General features: G+C 41.3%; 1 protein-coding gene across 3 annotated transcripts in view; it reads left to right on the top strand.

The window, feature by feature from the left end:
- The window catches only part of DOCK1 (dedicator of cytokinesis 1), a 272,132-nt gene that overhangs the window by 58,879 nt on the left and 193,443 nt on the right, over positions 1-19,810 (top strand). For all 3 annotated transcript variants that reach the window (XM_031597310.2, XM_031597311.2, XM_090145652.1), the window contains exons 23-25: positions 1,023-1,131; positions 12,490-12,560; positions 13,422-13,528. In XM_031597310.2, the coding sequence (XP_031453170.2) occupies positions 1,023-1,131; positions 12,490-12,560; positions 13,422-13,528 (287 nt within the window). The remainder of the gene's footprint in view (positions 1-1,022; positions 1,132-12,489; positions 12,561-13,421; positions 13,529-19,810) is intronic.

Below are 19,810 nucleotides of genomic sequence, written 5' to 3' on the forward strand. Positions count from 1 at the left end.
CCCAAGGCTCCCTATGCTGGGTTTTGCAGAATTATACAGGAAAATGAAGGAAAGGGGAGGTGTTGGTGAATGCTGCCCTAATGGGTCTTGGTGCAAGATGAGCTCAGGGACAGAGCTCATGTGACTGCAGACAGCTTCAAAAGCTGGTGGCTGATGGTAGGGGTTCTTGGAGGCAAGCAGAGGTGCGTGGGCATACATGGAGTGAGTTAGGGGAGAACAGGAGTTTCAAAAATACACGTTCCAATGCTGTACTGAACCAGAGTTCACCAGAGGATGAGGTTCTTCAGCTCAATTGTGCCTTTTTCTCTGTGCTTAGTGCTTCTGAGGTGTTTCGTGGCAGTTTTTATCCCCCCAGAAAGCATCTGGCAGAGAGAGAAAGGAGTTGCTGTGGGCTCTGATCAGCTCTGGAAATCCTGTCTGTGAAGGCACCTTGCAAACTTTAGTCATTCCTCTGAGGCAGCCATATTGACTGTGTGGGAAACAGGACTGGTTTTGTGTCAGCTATCCAGAAATCAGCAGTGAAATACATTTTAAATTTAGTCCTCTCTTCTCAAGAAGAAGAGTGTTGGGGAAATAGAGGGTTGGTATATTTTCCTTTCCTTCACGGAGTTTAAGGTCACTTACCTTGGGTCACTGGTAGATTTTAATGATTGCTGGCAAGTTTTTGGGGATGCTTCCTGGCTTCCATATCACAGAGCTTCTTGGCATTGGTCCTCACAGGCATCTGCTAGTTTGACAGCCCAGCCCACTGCTGCCTGTGCATGTGGAGTTGGGTTGCCATGCAGGGGTTCACGGTGACTTGGAGGCACAAATAATCTGCTGTTGCTGCTGCTGGCCCAGTCTGGTTGCTGCTTCTTTAGTTTTCTGTGAAGGAAATCTCTTGGTGCAGTGTAGTGATGTGTAAAGATTTGTGAACTCAAGTAAATGAAAATAAAGTGATGTGAGGACTTATTGGTCCCTAGAACAGATTTCAATGCATTTCCATTTTTGGTTTATGACATACATACGCAATTGTTTTTCAGACTTTATGAAAACAAAGGAGAAGCAGACTTCAGGGAATCTTTGCTGCAGCTCTTCAAGTCCATCAACGAGATGATGAGCAGCATCTCCGATCAGACTGTCATAGTGAAGGTATGTGGGATACAGCTCTCCACCTTGGCTTTTATGTCCTCAGCTGTAATTAGGCAGTTTATAAAGTGTTCATTGTAATTGTGCCCAAAAACCTCTAACTTAATTAATGCTTAGTGCTTCTAACGAAGTGTTTGTGACCGCATAAAGAATGCATTTCAGACAAGTTTACTTACATTGCTGCAAATACATCACTTTCAATTTAAATCAGTTAATAATGAATAACCTTATCTTTAGGGTATTTTTAAGTCATTGTTTTTCGGATACTGATGTTGTATCCTTATGCACTTATTTACATCCTAGGCTATTCAGGAACATATTATCTGGAGCCCTAATGCGCATTTATTTCTGTGTGGCAAATCAGGAGTGAGTCAGACTGCAAACTCTGCCTCTGGTTCCAGCTTTTCCCTTTAATATGATGCCTACTTCTGGTACAGTTGGCTGGCCCGTGGAATTGGAAATGTAGTCTCCAACCTTTAATGGAAAGGCTATTAATATTGCAGAACCATTAATAGGTAAATCCTCCAGCCCTGTAATTTAGAACAGTCGGAGGTCAGTGTGTCAAAACCAGTCTCACATTCTTTCAGTGAATTTCTTTTACTTTGGATAAGTTTAGTGACTGTAGTAAACACGTTTGATGAGCTGCACCTTGAAGTTCCCCTTGTGAGTCCTGACAGAAGGTATAAAAGGATGCACCTCTTGACCCAACTGTGCTGAATCAGATAGAAGATGATCAGAAAGGAGCTAAGAACTGAGGTTGAATGTGGGAATAATATGACTTTTCCTGCTCAGGTGTGTAGTTGCTGTATATTAGAAGAATTTTATATAGCAGCCAGGAGGCAAAGAAAACGGTGGCAAAGCACAGTGCCTTTGCAAGAGGAAGCTGTGAAGGGTGGAGTGGGAAAACACTTGGTTCAACACTTGGTCCTTAATAGCTGGTCTCAGGCTCGTGGTATTATGCAGAGCACATGGCAAAAACAGACAGTGGGAAATAAGGCCTGTGAGTTGGAATATTTTGGTTTGCAAGTGAGAACTCAGACTAACATCTGATAACAAAATGGGGATATGATCCTGTTTGAGTTAGATGCCTATCCATTCTCTTTTAGAGCATTTTGCCCTGAATGGAAATTGCTGAGTTTGAGTTGCGACCTGCATGTGCTACAGATAGGATGTTTGATAAGGATCAAATACAAAGTTTATTTCCTGAGACTCATTTGTGAGGGCTGCTTCAGAATGCAAATGAACATGGACTTTTAAAATTATTCTTCTAACATTGTTATACCTTGAAGAAAACTATTAAATCAAAAGGTACTCCCCAAATCAACTTTGTTCTGTTCACCTGGGGGGAAAGGACGACAGACTTCCTAGCAAAGGGGACAGAAATCACACTATATCAGTGTCCATTGCAGCCTGTGCTTCACATCCAGGTTTCTGCAGAGTTGGGCAGAGTGCACCCACTCTGCAGCTGATGGTGTAAGCATGCAGGTGGATGAGGCAGCCTCAGATCAGTGGACGCTGAGCAAGAAGAGTACTTGTGCCTTTCAGCAGCTTCCACAGCCTTTCACTTATTATTCATTCAATGCTTTCATCTCCTTGGGACTCTAATTACCTAGCTCTTAGAATATGTAATTGTTAGTATTGACTTTTGCAGCTTGCGAGATTGCTCTTATTATGTTTGAGTATCCACTGAAGCGCTGCAATTCTTTCAGCAGCTAGAACTTTGTGTTTCCATTACAAAGAATAGGTGTATAATGTGGCTGCTTTGTTGGGGGTGGTGTTTTTGAAAGGGAGTGAGTATGGCTTCTGCAAAGCAGACTGCTGCTGGACAAAGTTGGAGCCCTGGGAGGATGTCAGGAACCGTGGAAAGTGAGCATGCTATTACAGGCTTCATTCTGGATTGCTATCAGCAACCTGAGCTGGGGAGCTAAGTTCTGTGCCAGCAGTGAGGAACATCATGAGGACCTCATGGAACTGAGGGGGCACCAAGGTGAGCTTCAGAGTAGGCAGATGTACGGCAGTGCATCTCAGGAAGAGTGCATTAATGCTTGTGTGATGCTCTGCTTGATGCTGGCAGCTGCAGTGCAGGAGGGGCACCTTGGTGTTGTAGCTGGCAGCTCGATGGGGCCATCAGTTTGGAGTGTGGTGGCCAGGGGGTGTCCACCAGAAAGGCTGAGAGTCAGGTCTGCCTTCTGGCTGTTACATAGCCCTGCTGGATGCACACACTGAGTGCTGGCTGCTGTTCTGGTCCGTAGCTCTGGGCCATGAGTGACTGTGAAGGACAGGTGTGATGCAGCCTCCAGAGGATGCTGAAGCAGTCAGGAGGTGAGGTGGGATCTCCCATGGCCACAGTTGGAGTCTGAGTGCTGTGCTGCCCAGCCCAGTGGGGTTGCAACTGGAATTCCCTGTGCTGAAGCTGCACAGAAAACTAACGTAGATGGCAGGTGAGTTGTTGGCTGAGGGTGTTCTTCAGTTCAGATCAGCAGATCCAGCTTTGTCACTTTAGGCTACTATATATATATTTCTTAACATACTTTGACAAAGCTAGGTAAGTGTATGTGAAATAAGTCTGTTTGGAGAGATAAGAAGTTGATAAGACCTATACAGAAAATTAAGATGCTTCACGTTAAAAGAGGTAGGTACTTAATTGTCAAATTTGAATATTTCTGTTTCTCCTTTTAATGCTGCTTGATAGTTTATCGACATGAAGCAGAACTTCCACTGCAGTTTTACAGTTACAGCTTTTCCCTTTGGGTTGGCTATACTGATCTTTTTTGTTGTTATTTTTTATTTCTTCCCAATGTGTCTGTGAAGGAAGCAGCCTTCAGGCTGACATTGTGTGGGGGAGAATGAATGACCAGAGTCTTATGTTCTTGGGAAGAATTACTTTTCATCTGTTCAAATATTTATGTCCTTATGGAAGCTGATGAGCTGTTCCCGACTGTTGCTCAGCTCTTCAGTTACTTAATAATTTGCATTTAAACTGCCCCTCTTTTTTTATTGATGCATGCAAGGCCTTGAGAAGTAAAAAGTTTAATGAAAACTGCCTGAATTATACAAGGATTGAGGGTTGCTTTGCTGGTCTGGCTGCAGGTTTAGGCTTTGAGGAGACAAAACCAAGAAGCCATCAAGTCCAACCCCCCTGCCAAAGCAGTTCTCTATTGCAGGTCGCTCAGGTCAGTGTCCAGACAGGTCTTGAATATCTCCATAGAAGGAGAAGGAGACTCCACAGCCTCTCTGGGCAGTCTGTTCCAGTGCTCCATCACCCTTATCATAAAAAAAGGACTTCTGCATCTTAGTACAGAACTTAATATGTTCAAGTTTTAGGCCATTACTCCTCATCCTGTCGCCACACAGCACCAAGGAGGAGAGCCTGGCATCATCCATTTGCCTCCCACCTCCCTTTAGATATCTATAAGCATTTATCAGATCCCCAATCCTCAGATATTTTGCAGTTACAACATTGAGAGATGAGAATGAATTAAAAGAAAATGTTTTGTCCTAGGCTATGAGTGGTCAATCCAAGCATGGTATAAACTTGTGTTCAACATGAATATTATCTTAGTTACCTGAGTAAGCTATTTCTTTTCTTTTGCATCAGTGCTGACCGTAGCTGAGGCAGTCATTCAGGGGCCACCTTTCCTTCTTGCTTTTTTAGGTGTGCAGTTGTCCAAACTGGAGAGGGAAATGAAAACACTGATCTGTGCTGACAGATGTTCCAGGCCATCGTCTCACTGCAGTCTTTCTTGCACGATGAGTAGCAGTGGGTTGCAGCAGTGCTCTCTTTGTACATGGAGCTGTTTGCTTTTCAAAGCATCAGTTTGATTTTAGGAATTATTTGTTGAAGGTGTGCAGCACTGGATGCTTATGTGTACTTATAATGGTTACACGTGTAGTGAGCTTTCCTGATTTTTGTTCCTGTTTTCTGCTAATTGGTGCATGATAATTATTTCCTTAACCTTTTGCTGTTTAAGTGTGAGCTCAGCCGAAGCCTAACACGATGTTTTAAGTTCAGATAAATATGCAAATGTTTCCTAGTAATTTATTCTTGCATCTCTTTGAAACAAGAGCAGTGGAAATCAGCTGTATTGAATTTATGGGCGCTGTCTGATTTAGGCAGTGTTTGGATGAGGGAGCTGAACTGTTCTCAGCAGGGCTCTTGCACTTTGCTTGGATGTTTGCTGTTCTGTGTGGCTTTGTGCTGTGGTTGAGGACTGAAAATACAGGCAGACAGGCGAGTTACTTCTGTGCTTTAAATGATATTGATAAAGTAGGCGTGCATGTAAAAATTATCCCTAATGTGACCACAGGGAACTGGAGCAGAAGATGATAGCGTTTCTCTAATGAGAATTCTCTTGTGTGTGTGGTTTCTATAACTCCTGTCACTTTTAACAAATAGTACATGTTTCTTGGTATCCGTGGTTTATTTTTCCCTAATAATAAGTGCTTATTGCTAAAACCACAGGAAAGTATTTAAACGGAGAAATGCATTCCAGGCTGCTCATCATCAGGAGAAAACAAAACAGGCTGCGCTGGGCTGCAGGGCTTTTCCAACAGGTTCAATATTTTATGACCATCATTTAAAATGAATTTAGTGCTCAAATGCATCCATGGACTAAGGGTTCTCTTTTCTTAGGGACCTGTATGGGGACTTCTGTTGTTCCTTTGGTAACTGATGTGCTGATCTCCTGGTGATCGTGCTTTATGCTTTATTTTACATTGAATGTTGTGCCAGAGACGTGGGTTCACTTGTGACTTGGAACGAATGATTACTGCAGACTTGGGCAATCCAAAAGTAGATTTTAGGCATTCCTGGAAATCGTTTCATCCAGCTGCTGACCAGGCTTAATTTGGCTGGCTTTATGAGATTTGCAGCCAGGGATAATGCTTGTGTTGAAGGTATGTGCTTTCTGCTCAGTGACGGAATAGCTGAAAATTAACATTAAAGTCATGTACAGATTGCATAGATAAAAGAAATTTATTACTTCATCAAACAAAAGAGTTCATAAAGTTATACTGTATTTGGCAAAGAAATTTTATGCTTAATTTTGAGAATAGCTGCAGTGTTTGAAATGAATGACTTTACAAATGGCACTTTTAAATCAGGTATTTTTGCTTTTATATAATACAAAGAGGTATAGCCAAGACAGAAACCTCTAATATACTGCTCTGAATGTGTGTTGTTTAAAACTTTGCAAATATCATTTGTTCAACCTAATGACATTCAAAAGTTAGTGCTGCAGTTTCCTTACCTGCTACTGTATAGAGGCTCTTGGTACTGTATTCTTAAATTTATTTTAAATGCAGTGTCAGTATAAGCCCCAGAGTGGAATGAAAGGTTGAATTTGCTTTGTTTTTATTTGTACATCACAGGCTGGTTTTGTTATTGCAGCAGTCATTTCTGTTTAGTCTTAATGACAGGATTGTTCAGCGTTGCCAACTTCAAAATAAAAGTAAGTTAATAAAACTTCCATCTGTTTTTATCTATTACCCAAAATGAAATCAGAAGTGACTTTCAGGTCCTTAGCAAAACTACCACTTCTCATATTAGTGAGCTTTGAGAGGACTGAGTGCTTATGCAGACCGTGTCGTGCCAGAAGGCAGAAGGATGCTGTGAGCCAAAGCAGTGCCATGCTTTTGGTCCTGTTAGTGTATTGGTGTTAATGCATCAGCTTGGAGATGAGGTATTCAGGGTATTTTTCCAAATGGCATGCAAAATGGGCTGTAATTGCTCTAGTCTTGTGCTTTTTTAATGTGTATGTGTGTGTGTATGTGTGTGTGTTCCTGTTGACGTGCCCTTCATGGCTTGCTATTGTGTTGGATTGGTGGGTTTTGAGACCACAATCTGTGTGGTTTATTAAACATGGCCTAGGTTACTTTGGGCACAGAACATGTACTCAGGACTCCTCCTTAATGCAGTCCTCCAACTTGTTTGGGGGACTTGGGATTTGGCAAACTCTTTCTATTGCTTTAAAAGAATAAGCAAAGCTTGGTGTTTCTTCTATGCAGTTCCTATAGAGAAGTTGCAAAGTGCTGTAACGGAGGTTGGTGGTCTTTTCTCCCAGTATTCCAGAGAAAAGAGATCCTTCTTTGAGGCTAAATTTTAAGTTGTGGAAACTCCTTGAACCTTTAGACCTAAGGAAAGCGTTGATTGTTTGATAAGTCCAATTCCTTACGTTTTCTTGCCTTGTTATCCAACCCATCAGGCAAAAGGGGGCTGGGGCAATGGGCACTGAATGGAGATGCATCCTCTGCTATTCAGAAAGACTGGGACCACGATTAGAAAGTGTTTGCTGTGCACTTGGTCTTGTTCATTCTGGCCTTATAACTGTGTGCACGTTTCTTATTTTTCCTTTCTTTCCCCCAACTGATCTTTTGATAGAAACCATCACTGAATTTTTCTTCACTGTGAAACAAAACCTGCGTTGTTTAGAATCACAGAATGGCCTGGATTGGAAGGGACCTCAAGGATCATGAAGCTCCAACCCCCTGCCACATGCAGGGCCACCAACCTCCATATCTAATACCAGCCCAGGCTGCCCAGGGCCCCATCCAACCTGGCCTTGAACACCTCCAGGGGTGGATGGAGCATCCACAGCCTCTCTGGGCAGCTGTTCCAGCACCTCACCACTCTCATAGTAAAGAACTTTAGGTGCCAACTCTAAAGATGCTTAGAAAAATACACTCAGCTGTAAAATGCATCAATGTGCTTAAGATAAGTCTTAATAATAATCTTAGAGATTGCAAAGGATGACTGTTCTGCATAGAGAAGTGGTTGTGATGATTTAGGAAACGAGCTGCGATTATTCTGTGAACTAATGAAAACCTGGGGGTTCTGTGCACTGGACTTGGGGAGAACTGTGACCATCAGTTATTGCTCAGTTTTTTCTATTTAATGCAAAGCGTTGCCTTTTCTGCACCTTTTTCTTTTTCTTTTGTGAGTTCTTTTTTTTTTCCTTGGCATAACTATCTTTTCTTTTAGTTTAGAAGGACACCCCTTGTAGTGCTGCACTCTTTGACTCAGCACTTCCATAGGTAGTGCTGGCAGCTGGTTCATTTAATAAGTGTCAGTGAACAGATCTTTTCATATAGATACAGATAGATATAGACCTTTTGGTGCATGGTCATAAAGGGAAAATAAACACCTGTGTGAGTGCGTAGCTGTGTGTTTGGTTTGTGTAGTGGTAAAGAGAGAGAAGGCACGATACCAACACTTTGTTAAGTACTGACCTGAGCTTGCTGAAGTCGTGCTGATCCTTGACTCACACCCAAGTCATGTTGAGGGAATGAAATCCCAGTCGTACCTCTCCACAATCAATGTAACAGTGAGCATACAGAGAGCTTGAACACAGCAACAGGAAAAAAATGCCCGTTGTTGGGATGATGCACTGCTCCTTCTGGTTATTCTTTCCCCTCACCAGTTTAGTGTCCTGTAGTACTTAAAATAAGTCGTTTTGTAACTTGATGGAGGCAGTAATGCTCTGTCACTGTTGGTTTTCAAGGGGCTTTGGGCAGTAAAATAATTCATGCAGCCCAGTTTGAAACTCTGTGATTATCAGTGAAGTTTCTGAGACTGTTATTTCCAGGTTCGTGTGTTTATTTGAAGTGGTCACGTGGCAATACTGCAAAAATCTTGTTTAGTTAATAAGGAAATGCTTAATTATTTAATATTTTTTTCCCCTAAAGCTTTGAATTTTGAATTGTCTTAGGCATCACTATCTTCCTGTGAAAATAAGGTTTTGCTTTTGGTGGCCGTGTGCTCCTTGCAGGGATGAGAAGTTTGAGCCTTTGTCCACTGCTGATAGCAAGAGCAGAGAGTGATCTAATTTAATTTTATGTAGTACAAAGAGATATATCCAAGACAGTATAGTATAGCATTCTGAATACATTTCAATGGGGGAAAGGGTAAAGATTGATTGCTCCTTTTTTTTTTTTTCTCCCTGATGTTAAAGATAGTCAATTTGCTGAATTTTACATTCCTCACTTACATACAATGGTACGTGGGACAGCCAGCACTGCAGTTGTGCTGCTGCTAATGAAGGATCTGCTTTCAGCTGTAGCTTCTAACAGTGAAAGCTGTGCTGAATGCTGCTCTCTTGCAAGAGTATCAGCTGAATTGTTTTAGAATACTTGTGGCTTACAGACCTCTTCCTGTGGCTACCAGCACCACCGTACTGCCTGCTGTGCAACTGAGTCAGCTGAGATCACAAATTAGAAATATAAGTTTTCACCATTTTCTTAAAATCTGGAGATGCTCAACTTGAAACAGTTTGTCCACAGAGCAGAACGAAGGGGCTGATAATTGTTGTAACTGAAGGCTTTTAATTGATGTTTTAAACAGCTTTACCTAACAGCGCTTCGTTTAAGTCATTAAAGTGTTAATTTTAATGGTTGTGCCAGCACACAGTGTGCAATTTTAATTGAAGATATAAAATGAAAGCTCTTTTTTTTTTTTAGTGTGTTACTAAACATTTATTGCTACATGCATTTGAATGATAAGCAAATAAAAACAGAGCGATGGCTGCGCTTTACAACTGGTCATTAGAGTCCTCATCCATCAAAACACATAAGCCTGTACATAATGGGACTATTTGCATAATTACAGTTATGAGCTTGATTTCTGAGCATGTAAGTAGTCCTTTAAGCATACGTGGAAGTGTTTGACAATCAAGCTCTGCAGTTTAAACGGGCTGTGGATTGGAACGGGAACGCTGTGAGATTTGTGTCCAACCTATGACACGTTTGTTCTTTGCTCATGTAAAACTGGTCAGCAAGCATTGAAATATGTCCCCCGTTTGTCACCTGGGACAGTGTGACAGATGTCATCCTCTCGTGAAGAAGTCGTTCTGTAGATGCAGCCTGTTGGTGCCTTATGAATTCAAATCTTTTTCTGTTTATCCTCAGTCCGCTTTTTTTGTGAATGCTTCTGCTGGTTAAAAACAAACCAGCCCTCTACATTCCTTTAGCAAGAAGTAAAAACAAGATTGCAGCAGCTCTTATTTAAGCACACGGCGGTGGGCAGTGCTGGGTGTTGACTCAGTCCTGGTTGATGGACTGAATTTTTGGATGCAATTGAGCATGGGCCATAAAATCTTCACTCTGTAATTTTTTTTTGCCCCGTCGGCAGTATTTCTTGGACAATGAATGCTAAGTGGAGAGCAAATTTGTCTGTTCACCTTACAGGAGAAGCTGTGAGCTGATCAGAAGACGACTGCAGAGTACACTTGAGTTTACATAATGCAGTATTTTACCCAGAATTGTGTGTAGCTGCTACCAGCAGGTGCTTTCCTCCAGGATGTCTGCTATTGCCAGGACCACGTTCTGTGCTCACCTGCAGCCATGTGGAACATGTTCCACGTTTTGGAACAGCAAGGTCTAGGAATTGCTAAGGAACCTGGCAGTGCTTTATTTCCAAAGGGACAAGGTTGCCTGTCCTTGTGTTTCGGGTTCATTCTGGATGTGGATATAGGCCTTCTTTAGCCATCTAACTAAAACCATTTTAGTTTGTATTTTTATTGGGAAATATGGAAATGAACAACTGCTTCATACATTATTCAAGAGATGACATTTTGTATCAGTGATACCTCTTTCTAATCTTATCTAAAGATATGCAAATGGTTTAATTAAAATAATTATACTGTATAATATACCTGAACTTCACTCTTAAATAGTACCTATTAATCATTAATGGTACTTGTTCATATTTTCAGTTGGAAACACGATTAAAATATTTGATTGATAGTGGGCTCTAAACAGTTTTTCCCTTTTTGCTGAACAGCTGGGACTGAGCTGGCCCTTGTGACTGTAATCAGTTGACCTGCTGCATGCAAGGACAGTGTAATTTGGTTTAAAATTACCAATGTTACAGCAGAAAAGTGTAGTAGTTTGAAAATAAGCTGTGTGTGTAGCTATGGGTCAGTATTCCCCAAGTTTGTTTGCACGTGCTCTTCTTCCTACTGTTAAAAACTGTTGATTAAACAGAAGTATTCTGTTTCTTGAATTTGTCTGACCTTGGAGTTATATGCCATAATCATGTCACATCCTCGAGAGCATAGAAGAATTGGGAAAGAAATGCACAAAGGCTTCTCTTTCTAATGCAAGAGGATAGGGATTGCATGGTGTTGTCATGGATGGAAACTGCAAATGCTAAGCACAGAAATGCCTGATGAGGAATTAATCATTCCCCGTTTTGTGGCAACAGCATATCTGCAGTCACATTTTGATGTTATCAATAAAATGCAAAGCAAAGAGAAGTCAGTCTGGCAGCTGTGGGTTGTATTGGAATTACTGTGTTTCTTTCTGGCCTGGCACTCCAGGAGACAGGAGCTGGGGAGCCTTGGTTAGAATAGTGCACGTGGATAAGCTGTTAGGGCTAAAGCCAAAAATCAGGTAGAATATTTTCTCATCTTTGATGTTTAAAAAAAAAAAAAAAAAGGCTGAAATGCATCTCATTGTGCATGTAAAAAGAGGGTAGCAAGCTGAAATAATTTGCAAGTGAAGCAAAAACTTTGGTAATTATTGTTTAGACGACGTGAGTTTTGGCTCTGGTGTTACTGGAGGGCAGCTTACTGCTGTCTAACCAAAGCTGTGTGTTCTGCTGTGGTTGTGTTCCATTGGTGGGCTGTAATTTTTCCTGACTAGTTCTTGGCTCTTGATGGATTTAAGAGAATGTTTGCAATAGAAATAAGTTATTGACTACTGACTTTTTTTTTTTTTTTTTTGGAAAAAATCCTAAAACAAAAGGGGTTGGAATGACTATGAATAGTGAAAATATTTAATATCTGTGTTGGTAGAACTTGTGTCTTATGAGAGATGGAGTGACTACTGCGAGATCGAGGGGGAATTAAAGACCTCCAGAGTCATTAGTGGGAAAAATTCATGACAAAGAAGGGAAAAATGGCAGTGACATGGTTTTGTTTGATTTTTAAGTGCTGGAAGGGAAGTTAAACCCAAACAAATACAATATGGCTATTGAGAAGGATGTCCAGCTCCATAGAGGATGGGGAGATGCAATGAAGGGAATGTAACAGAAATATTGAGTCCCAGCATGCTGAGGGGTTTCCTTAATGGGCTGTTAAGAGCTCATCCATCTCCAATTTTGATGTAAGCTATCAGTCCTCCCAGCTCTTCTCTTGCTCCTTCCCTCTTCTAGGCCTATTCAATCCTATCATTTTCATTTTCCTTGAGTTTTGAGGTTGAGTGACTTATCTCTGGAAGAACAGGCTGAGAGGCTCAGCTGAAGGCACAGGCTGTAGTTAAGCCAAAGCAATTACACACATGTGATTCTCTTCGTGCTGTCTTCCCATCTGATTGAAGGAGGCATGAATTTCAGTCTTCCTTTTCTCTTTTTTCTTCTTTTTCCAGGGAGCAGCACTTAAATACTTGCCAGCTATTGTCAATGATGTGAAATTAGTATTTGATCCAAAAGAACTTAGGTAAGTAAATAATTAATCGAGCATACTGTGCACTTTATATTGGACTAGTTTGTATAATAATACATATTATATATATATATATATATATATATATAAAATATAAAAGTGTAGTTCTTAATGCATTATTGTATCAGTATTCTGTTGGCTTGAAGCATGGAGGCAATGAAATATGATCGCCTGAGATGTTTTATCACCTTTCTCCTACAAGTAGATGCTGGGCTATGCAGGTACCCCATTTATTGTCATGTGTGGCATTGAGGTTTGACACGTCTTGAAAAATTCTGCAGTCCTGCTTAGTGAAGTCATATAATGAGACATCAAGAATTATCAGTCAATAACTGACAACAAAACACTCAGACTGCGAGCCTGATGCATCGCTGTTTGAATTACAGACTTGATGTAAATAATAACTCTGCTTTTGTTCCTGAGCCTTATTTATGGATGGACATTTCAGTAGCTTATAAATATGCTTTTCTATTTACAATTTAGAGCATTCTTGTAACAGAAAATTGTTTTGGAACAAAAAGACAAAAGGGAAACCAAATCTATGATGATTGAAGTGAAGAGGCAATAGCACAGACAACTGAAACTTGAAATATAGAATCCGAAATGAAAGACAGGAAAACAGTATAAAACTGAGGTGAAAGGGAGAGGGCAAAAGGAAAAGATGAAAAAAGTAATCAGAGGAACATCAGAGAAATATGAATTGTCTTTGAAATTTAAAACTTTGTTGTTTGGGGAAAAAAAGAAAAAAGTTTGTCTTGAGGTGTGTAGCTTTGTACTCTCTAGTTGCCTTGTTTGCTTCGTTTTACATATTTTCAGGAGAGTTTGCTATATTTTTACTTGTCCCTTTCTATCTAGCAAACTTTTTACTGAATTCATCCTCAACGTTCCCGTGAGCCGGCTGACCATTCAGAAGCTCTACTGTTTGATTGAAATAGTTCACAGCGACCTCTTCACACAGCACGGTAAGCAGCAGCTTTGTGACTCTGAAATGGTCACATTACTCACTGCCTCCAGACTTTTGCTGGGGGAAGTTCTGTCCTTGCTGCCAAATGCAGCAGAGGTTGCACCCTATTAAGGTTGGTCCATTAGCAGGATAAGATTTGAAGTGAGTGAGAAAATGCTAATTGACACTTACTGCAGGTTAGAGATCACAAAGAAGTGAAAGCAAACACTTGTAATTTTTCATTTAAGAGGGCACAAAGCATCCAGTGTGACTGGCACGTGTTGTAACTTCAACTGTGTTTATTTTATCGAAATCTATTAATTCAGCTTTTGTGCTCCGTGAAGTTTTATAGAAACAGTGGCTGCTCTCAACATCCATCCTTTCTGAAGCATTTTTCTTCTCCTGTAAGCTGAACCGTAGCAGAAGTAAAGCAACACAAACCCTTCATCCATGCTTTCTCCTCCTCTCCTTTTACACTGTGGTAGATAACTTCAACTGGTGTCTTACAGAGTTCTTCATTTGCAGTGAAGCATTTTATTCTTTTCTAGATGACTGCGGGTTAAACTACCCTAAACTAAGTGTTTTTGTACTGTCTGAAGGAGCTAATGAGGGAGCAAATAGACAATGGTTCAACCATAAAGGAAATGTGGAAGGACTCTTCTGTGGATCAGAATTGCTGGTGATGCAATTAAGAAAATAACTAAAATATAAGTGGGTTGGCTTTGTGCAGCCAGGTCGTATCCCCAGTAGCATCTATCCACAGCTGTGTAATTCTTGCTGGATCTTACAGTTCTGTCTTCTTACAATTAGTTTTTAAAAAAGGCATGTATAAGCCAACCCAATCTGTGCTTCCCATGCTCCCTAAATTCACACAGCGTTGTGCTTTGGCACCTGGTGCAATTCAGTGGTATTGCTAGAAGATAGGATATTGCATGGATCTGCTGCTAACATCTGTAAAAATAAGTCCTAACTGTGGCCCTTTCTTTCTGCTCAAGTAGCAATGGAGAATGATACTCAAAGAAAACAAAGTTTTGTTTTATTTTTATCTTCTGTTCAGACTGACTTTGCAATAAGTTTATTCTTCAAATAGATTTAGAGTAAGCACATGTAAAATTATTGGGACAGCACCATACACGCACGTTTTTCCCTCATAATTTAAAGGATGTTTACTGAGATTTAGGACTGTTGTAGATCCTAGAGCCTCCAGACATTTCAAGAAAGAGGTTTTCCATGAAGAAGCCTTCAGTACTTTTCCCATTCTTGCTCAAGTGGGACTGTAGCACATAATTGCAGGTATATTTTCTTCAGCTATGGATGGTGACAAAGTAGGAATGAACCTGTTTTAAAATAGACTCTAATGGCAGTATCACCACACCTGCACCAGCAGCTCCAAATGCATTGCAGCTTGATCTTCACTTCTTAGATCTTTTCCCCCCTATTTGCCAAACAAAAGAGTGACACAACTGTGTATGTTCTGAATTGCAAGGGTAATAAGGCAGAAAGCAGGTGGAATTGCTGGCATTGTGTGAAATGGTGCATCTCTCCAAGACCATTTTAATGTTTGTTCTTCCTGATGCCTGCATCAAGTGTTACTATAAAGTGTGCATCATTTTTGTCATTCATTCTCAGCTTTTTGTAGTAATTTTTTCTTATTTCTAGCACTTTTTAGAATGTAAAATCTTCAGGGCCAAAGTCAGTGATGTGAGGTGTTACACCTGACCGTTCTGGATAGGAGAAAATGAAGATAACATAGATAAAAAGCAATGATCAGAAGCACTTCTGAGGGAAGCTGTAATGTCACATCATGTTTTTATAATGTTACTCTGTGAAAATTAAATTCTTCTCAGAGGAAAGTCAGTGAAGAAGGAGAATTTCTGTATGCTGGTTTGTTGTAGCTCTCAAATTCATCCATCTGCAGGGAATGCTGTTGTCCAACATGAAGGAAGGCTCCTAAGGAAGGTGGATGATTCAGCTGTAATAGCAAGGTATTCATTTCAATAGTCTGGTCTTACTGATGGAACAGCACTTCTGAATGGCTTTTGGGTCTTACAGTGAGGCTCGTTTCTGGAGGCTTTCATGTCACCTGAGTTAAGAATGCCCTCAATCTGCATTCCAGCTGAAGTGTGATGGAGATTCAAGGCACGTGAACCAGCAGTGCTGCCCAGACTGCTGTGTGCATCCCAGCATTGGGTGCTTGTTTCACCCTAGCTGCAGTTTGGAGATGAGGTGTGACATGGGGATGTGGGGGCTGTTCCACCATCTGGCAGTGTATGACTGTGTGCTGCCCATCTTCCCGTGCGCTTCTGCGTGTCCTCATGTAGTCTCCTGAATCAATAAACAAAGCATTATCTTAAATGCTCCTTGTGCCACAGATAATTCTGTATAATGCTTATGCCTGGAGAATGGTTTGTACCAGAAACCTTTTGTAAACACTTGAAAATAAATTAAGTGAATAGCCACAGTGGTTAAATCTAGACTCTTCTTGCTCTGTGGGTTTGAGTTCTTATTACTAAAAATGTAGTTCTGCCTCTCCTGCTTCTCATTTATTCAAACATATTAAACTAATAGCCAGTATTTTCATATAAGTACCAGTCTGATGCTGTACCATATCACAGAAATGAGTTTTTCTTGTCTAAAAGCAGTAAGTGGTACAAGACTGTGGACCTGCAGGAAAGCTGGAAGACGTCCTGAAAATCAAACAGCATTTCATCAGTGAATTTTTTTTTCTTTGAGAGAATGCCCTGATCTGTGCCCTGAGAGTTGAGGAAGATCTATTTGTTGTGTCTCAAGAAGAATTAAAATTGAAAATAGAAGAATTTGTGAAGCTTGAAGGATGCAGGGATGAGGGGTGTGTGTGTGAAATTCTTTGCAAGGAGTTCTGCTTGAAGGGTGTGGAGTGCTGGTGGTGGTCCTCCTGAAACTGAAGAGCTTGGGATCTTGAATAAGAATACACTGTGGCATTGTGCTTTGTATGTCTTTTAAAACTCTAATGCAGATCCTATTGAAAAACTTGTATTCAATTGCTTTCTGGTTACATTGTGTGTCATATATTTGTTCCTTTCTGAATTTCAAGGTAATGTCTCTGCTTTGCGAAGCTTGTGTTTACTTTTGTTAGGACTTCAGCCTTGGCAGGAATGTCCTGTGCATTCTTTGTATTTTGCTGCTGTTGTCCTAACAGTGGTTCATAATTGAGGCCTTTTACCCAAAAGAAAGAAGAGAAATCAGTATGTGACTATACAGTCAGAGCACTGTTAAGCAGAAAGAGAAAGCATGTTGTCTATTTGTGTGTAAGTAATTGAACAGAATAAGAGCCAGCTGCCTTCAAGGAGCATTTGTTTATCTGTTTGTGTGTATTTGATAAAGGAATAAGGGCCACATGCCAACAAGGAGTGTAATCTTTCCAAGCTTGTGCTTGCTTACAGAGGCCAACAGGTAGAAGCCAGTACAGACTAAATCTGTCAGACCTTCATGCTTCTGTTGGCAGTGCTCAAAAAATGTTCAGATATCCCACAAAAGATACGTTTCTTCAGAGCAGCATGTGAACCAGAACACTGTAAATGTCTCCTGTGTTTCACAGAATCACAGAACAGCTTGGGTCGAAAGGGGCCTCCAGGATCATGAATCTCCAACCCCCTGCTGCAGGCAGGGCCACCACCTCCACATTTCACACCAGCCCAGGCTGCCCAGAGCCCCATCCAACCTGGCCTTGAACACCTCCAGGGATGGATGGAGCATCCACAGCCTCTCTGGGCAGCTGTTCCAGCACCTCACCACTCTCATAGGAAAGAACTTAAATGTATGTTGAAAACTTACGTGTGAATGTATAAACTGGAGCACAGAAGTTTCCTAACAACTGAATGCACGTTCTCAGTTCTCAATGTGCAGCTAGTTAGTTTGCAGCTTAATGAAGTGTCTTATTCTTGGAAATGTCAAACTTTTGGTTTGGTGTAAATAATGATTTATCTGATTTGTTCTGTCCTGTAGAGATGTTTGTATTCTCAATTGTTTTGTTTTACAAATGACTTGCAGCTAATTACCAAGTGAGCTTGTGTGGCTGCTGTATTAAATAGCCAGGAAATCGGGTGATTTCTCCATTAGGAAATTGCTTGGCTGGTAAATATTAGTGGAGAGCATCTAGCATTTATAAAAATTCTTACCCTTTAGTTATGACTACACTTAAGTTTTCCACTCCACGCTGTGTATGGTTATTGAGCAAAGAGGTTTTTTTTGCCCACGAAATCTAAATGAACCATAAAGCAAAGAAATACATTTATCAGCATCCCTCTAAATGAAGTATTTTATATTGACAAAAATTTATTGTGTGTATTTAGCTTCAGCAGAGTTCCCACGCCAGTGTTTTGCTGGAGCTTTGCTTGGATGCTCCTAAGTTGATGATGCCTCCTGAGCATCCTTTTATAAAGATTAATATTTTATTCTCGCTGCATGCTCCTGTGTCATTAATCACTGGGGGTTGGACTTGTGCAGCAGAGAATGAACAGATGTCGAATTACTGTTGTCTGTAATCATTGTGCATCATACTTGTGAGCTATCTTCACAGCTGGCTTTTGAGCAGGAGACTAATGCCGTAGGCTCTGGATATCTCTGGCCTTGCCATTAATCAGTGCCAGGAGGTGTTTGTGACCGACGGGGTGGGGAAGGTTAACTTCTCCTCTCCTCTGCTTGTAAATAATCACGAGGTGGTTGATCAGCGCAGTGTTTTTCAAAGTAGTTTATGGCAAAGGAGGTTCTTAAAATCCTGTCTCAGTGTGGAGCGAATTACCGTAGCAGTAGATTTGTTGAAATATTTACCTGTATGCGTACATACAGAAACAGAGTTGTGTGTTGGTGAGTTCCCTCGGGATTTTACTGCCTGCCTATTTTACTGGAAGTATCTGGAAAACCACGAAGCTGTTGATGGAACCATTGCAGCAGCAGCTGCTGCTTTGGCTCAGAAGGATGCTGTGTCTGTGGTGTGACGGAGCATTGGGGGCAGTGGGACAGGGCTGTGTGATCAGAGGCAGCACAGGTCCTCCCTTGGCTCACCGGTGTCTCAGTAAGCCTTGAGCAGCCGTCAGAGGAAGGCAAAGCGCATCAAAGTCATCAGTGCATGAAAAGGGTTTTGTTACAGATGATGACTGGCATAAAGCACCCATCTGATTTTAGCCGTGGCCTTTGTCTTTCTAACTGGCAGTATTTATTCCTTTTTGCTTATTGCAAAGCCATCTCTATATTACTATTTCTTCTTCGGCATGAAGCTTCCATTAGCAGTTAGAGGGCCGAGTAACCTTGAGGAAGGTTTCACAATCTTGGTGCTTTACACATCTCTGGGGTGTTTATTTTTTTTTAATCTGAAAAGAATCTGACTTGTTTTACTGGGTGACCAAGTAGTCAGGACAGCTCTTCACCATGTTTTATCCTCCCGTGCTCTGTGTTGTGCAGCAGCTCCAGACAGAAGAGCAGATGTTCAGCAGTCAGTGTGTAGGACGGCACAGAGCCAGGAGGCGCTGCTTGAGGAGCACTGTCAGATCTTCCAGGAGAAGTACAGGCTGCATGATTCCCAACGAAGTGTTTGACGAATCAATTAGTTTTTCCTTTCTCAGAAATTCAGCCTTATCACCTGCTCTGTGGATCCATGTGTATTCCAGGCTTATGCCAGAATATCCCAGATGTGACGTAGCTACAATTTTTGCCTTCTGGATGCTTTGCAGATATTAAATTGATCTTTGACCATTCTCTACTTGTGGGGCTTAGCAGGAACATGAATGTCTTAATTATTGGCAGTACTAAGTTATTAAATGTTGATTCACCCTGTAGGCTTTACAAAGCCCCAGTAGCATGCCTTTGCTGGAACACTTAGCAGCTGGGTGGCAGAACTTTGTTTTTCCCTTGTGTTTGGTGGAAGGAGTGTGCTGCACCACTGCGTTCTTGTTGTTTTTTTCTTAGAATCATAGAGTTAATCACAGAATGGCTTAGGGTGGAGGGGGTCTTAGAGATGCCTAGTTGCAACTCTCCTGCTATGGGCAGGGGTAAATCTGCCTTTGCTTCTTTCTGAGCCTGTCTGGTGATTTATGTAAGAGTGGCCCAGGTACTGAAACAAGGGAATGGCTTTGGGCTAGGAGGGAATGGCTAAGGGCTGCAGCAGCTTCCATCCAAGGCAGAAGTTTAAAGCAAATACAAAACAGTGATGATACCAGCATGCTGATGGTGAGTCACCATCATCAGTCAGAAAAACTCTTTGCAATGCTGGACCTTTATTCGGCTTTAGCATCCCTTTCAATTTGAGGGGATGCTGTTCTTCAGC

Source organism: Phasianus colchicus, chromosome 8 (genome assembly GCF_987193195.1).
Source record: "Phasianus colchicus chromosome 8, bPhaCol1.hap1.1, whole genome shotgun sequence".
In the NCBI taxonomy this organism is placed as follows: Eukaryota; Metazoa; Chordata; class Aves; order Galliformes; family Phasianidae; genus Phasianus; species Phasianus colchicus.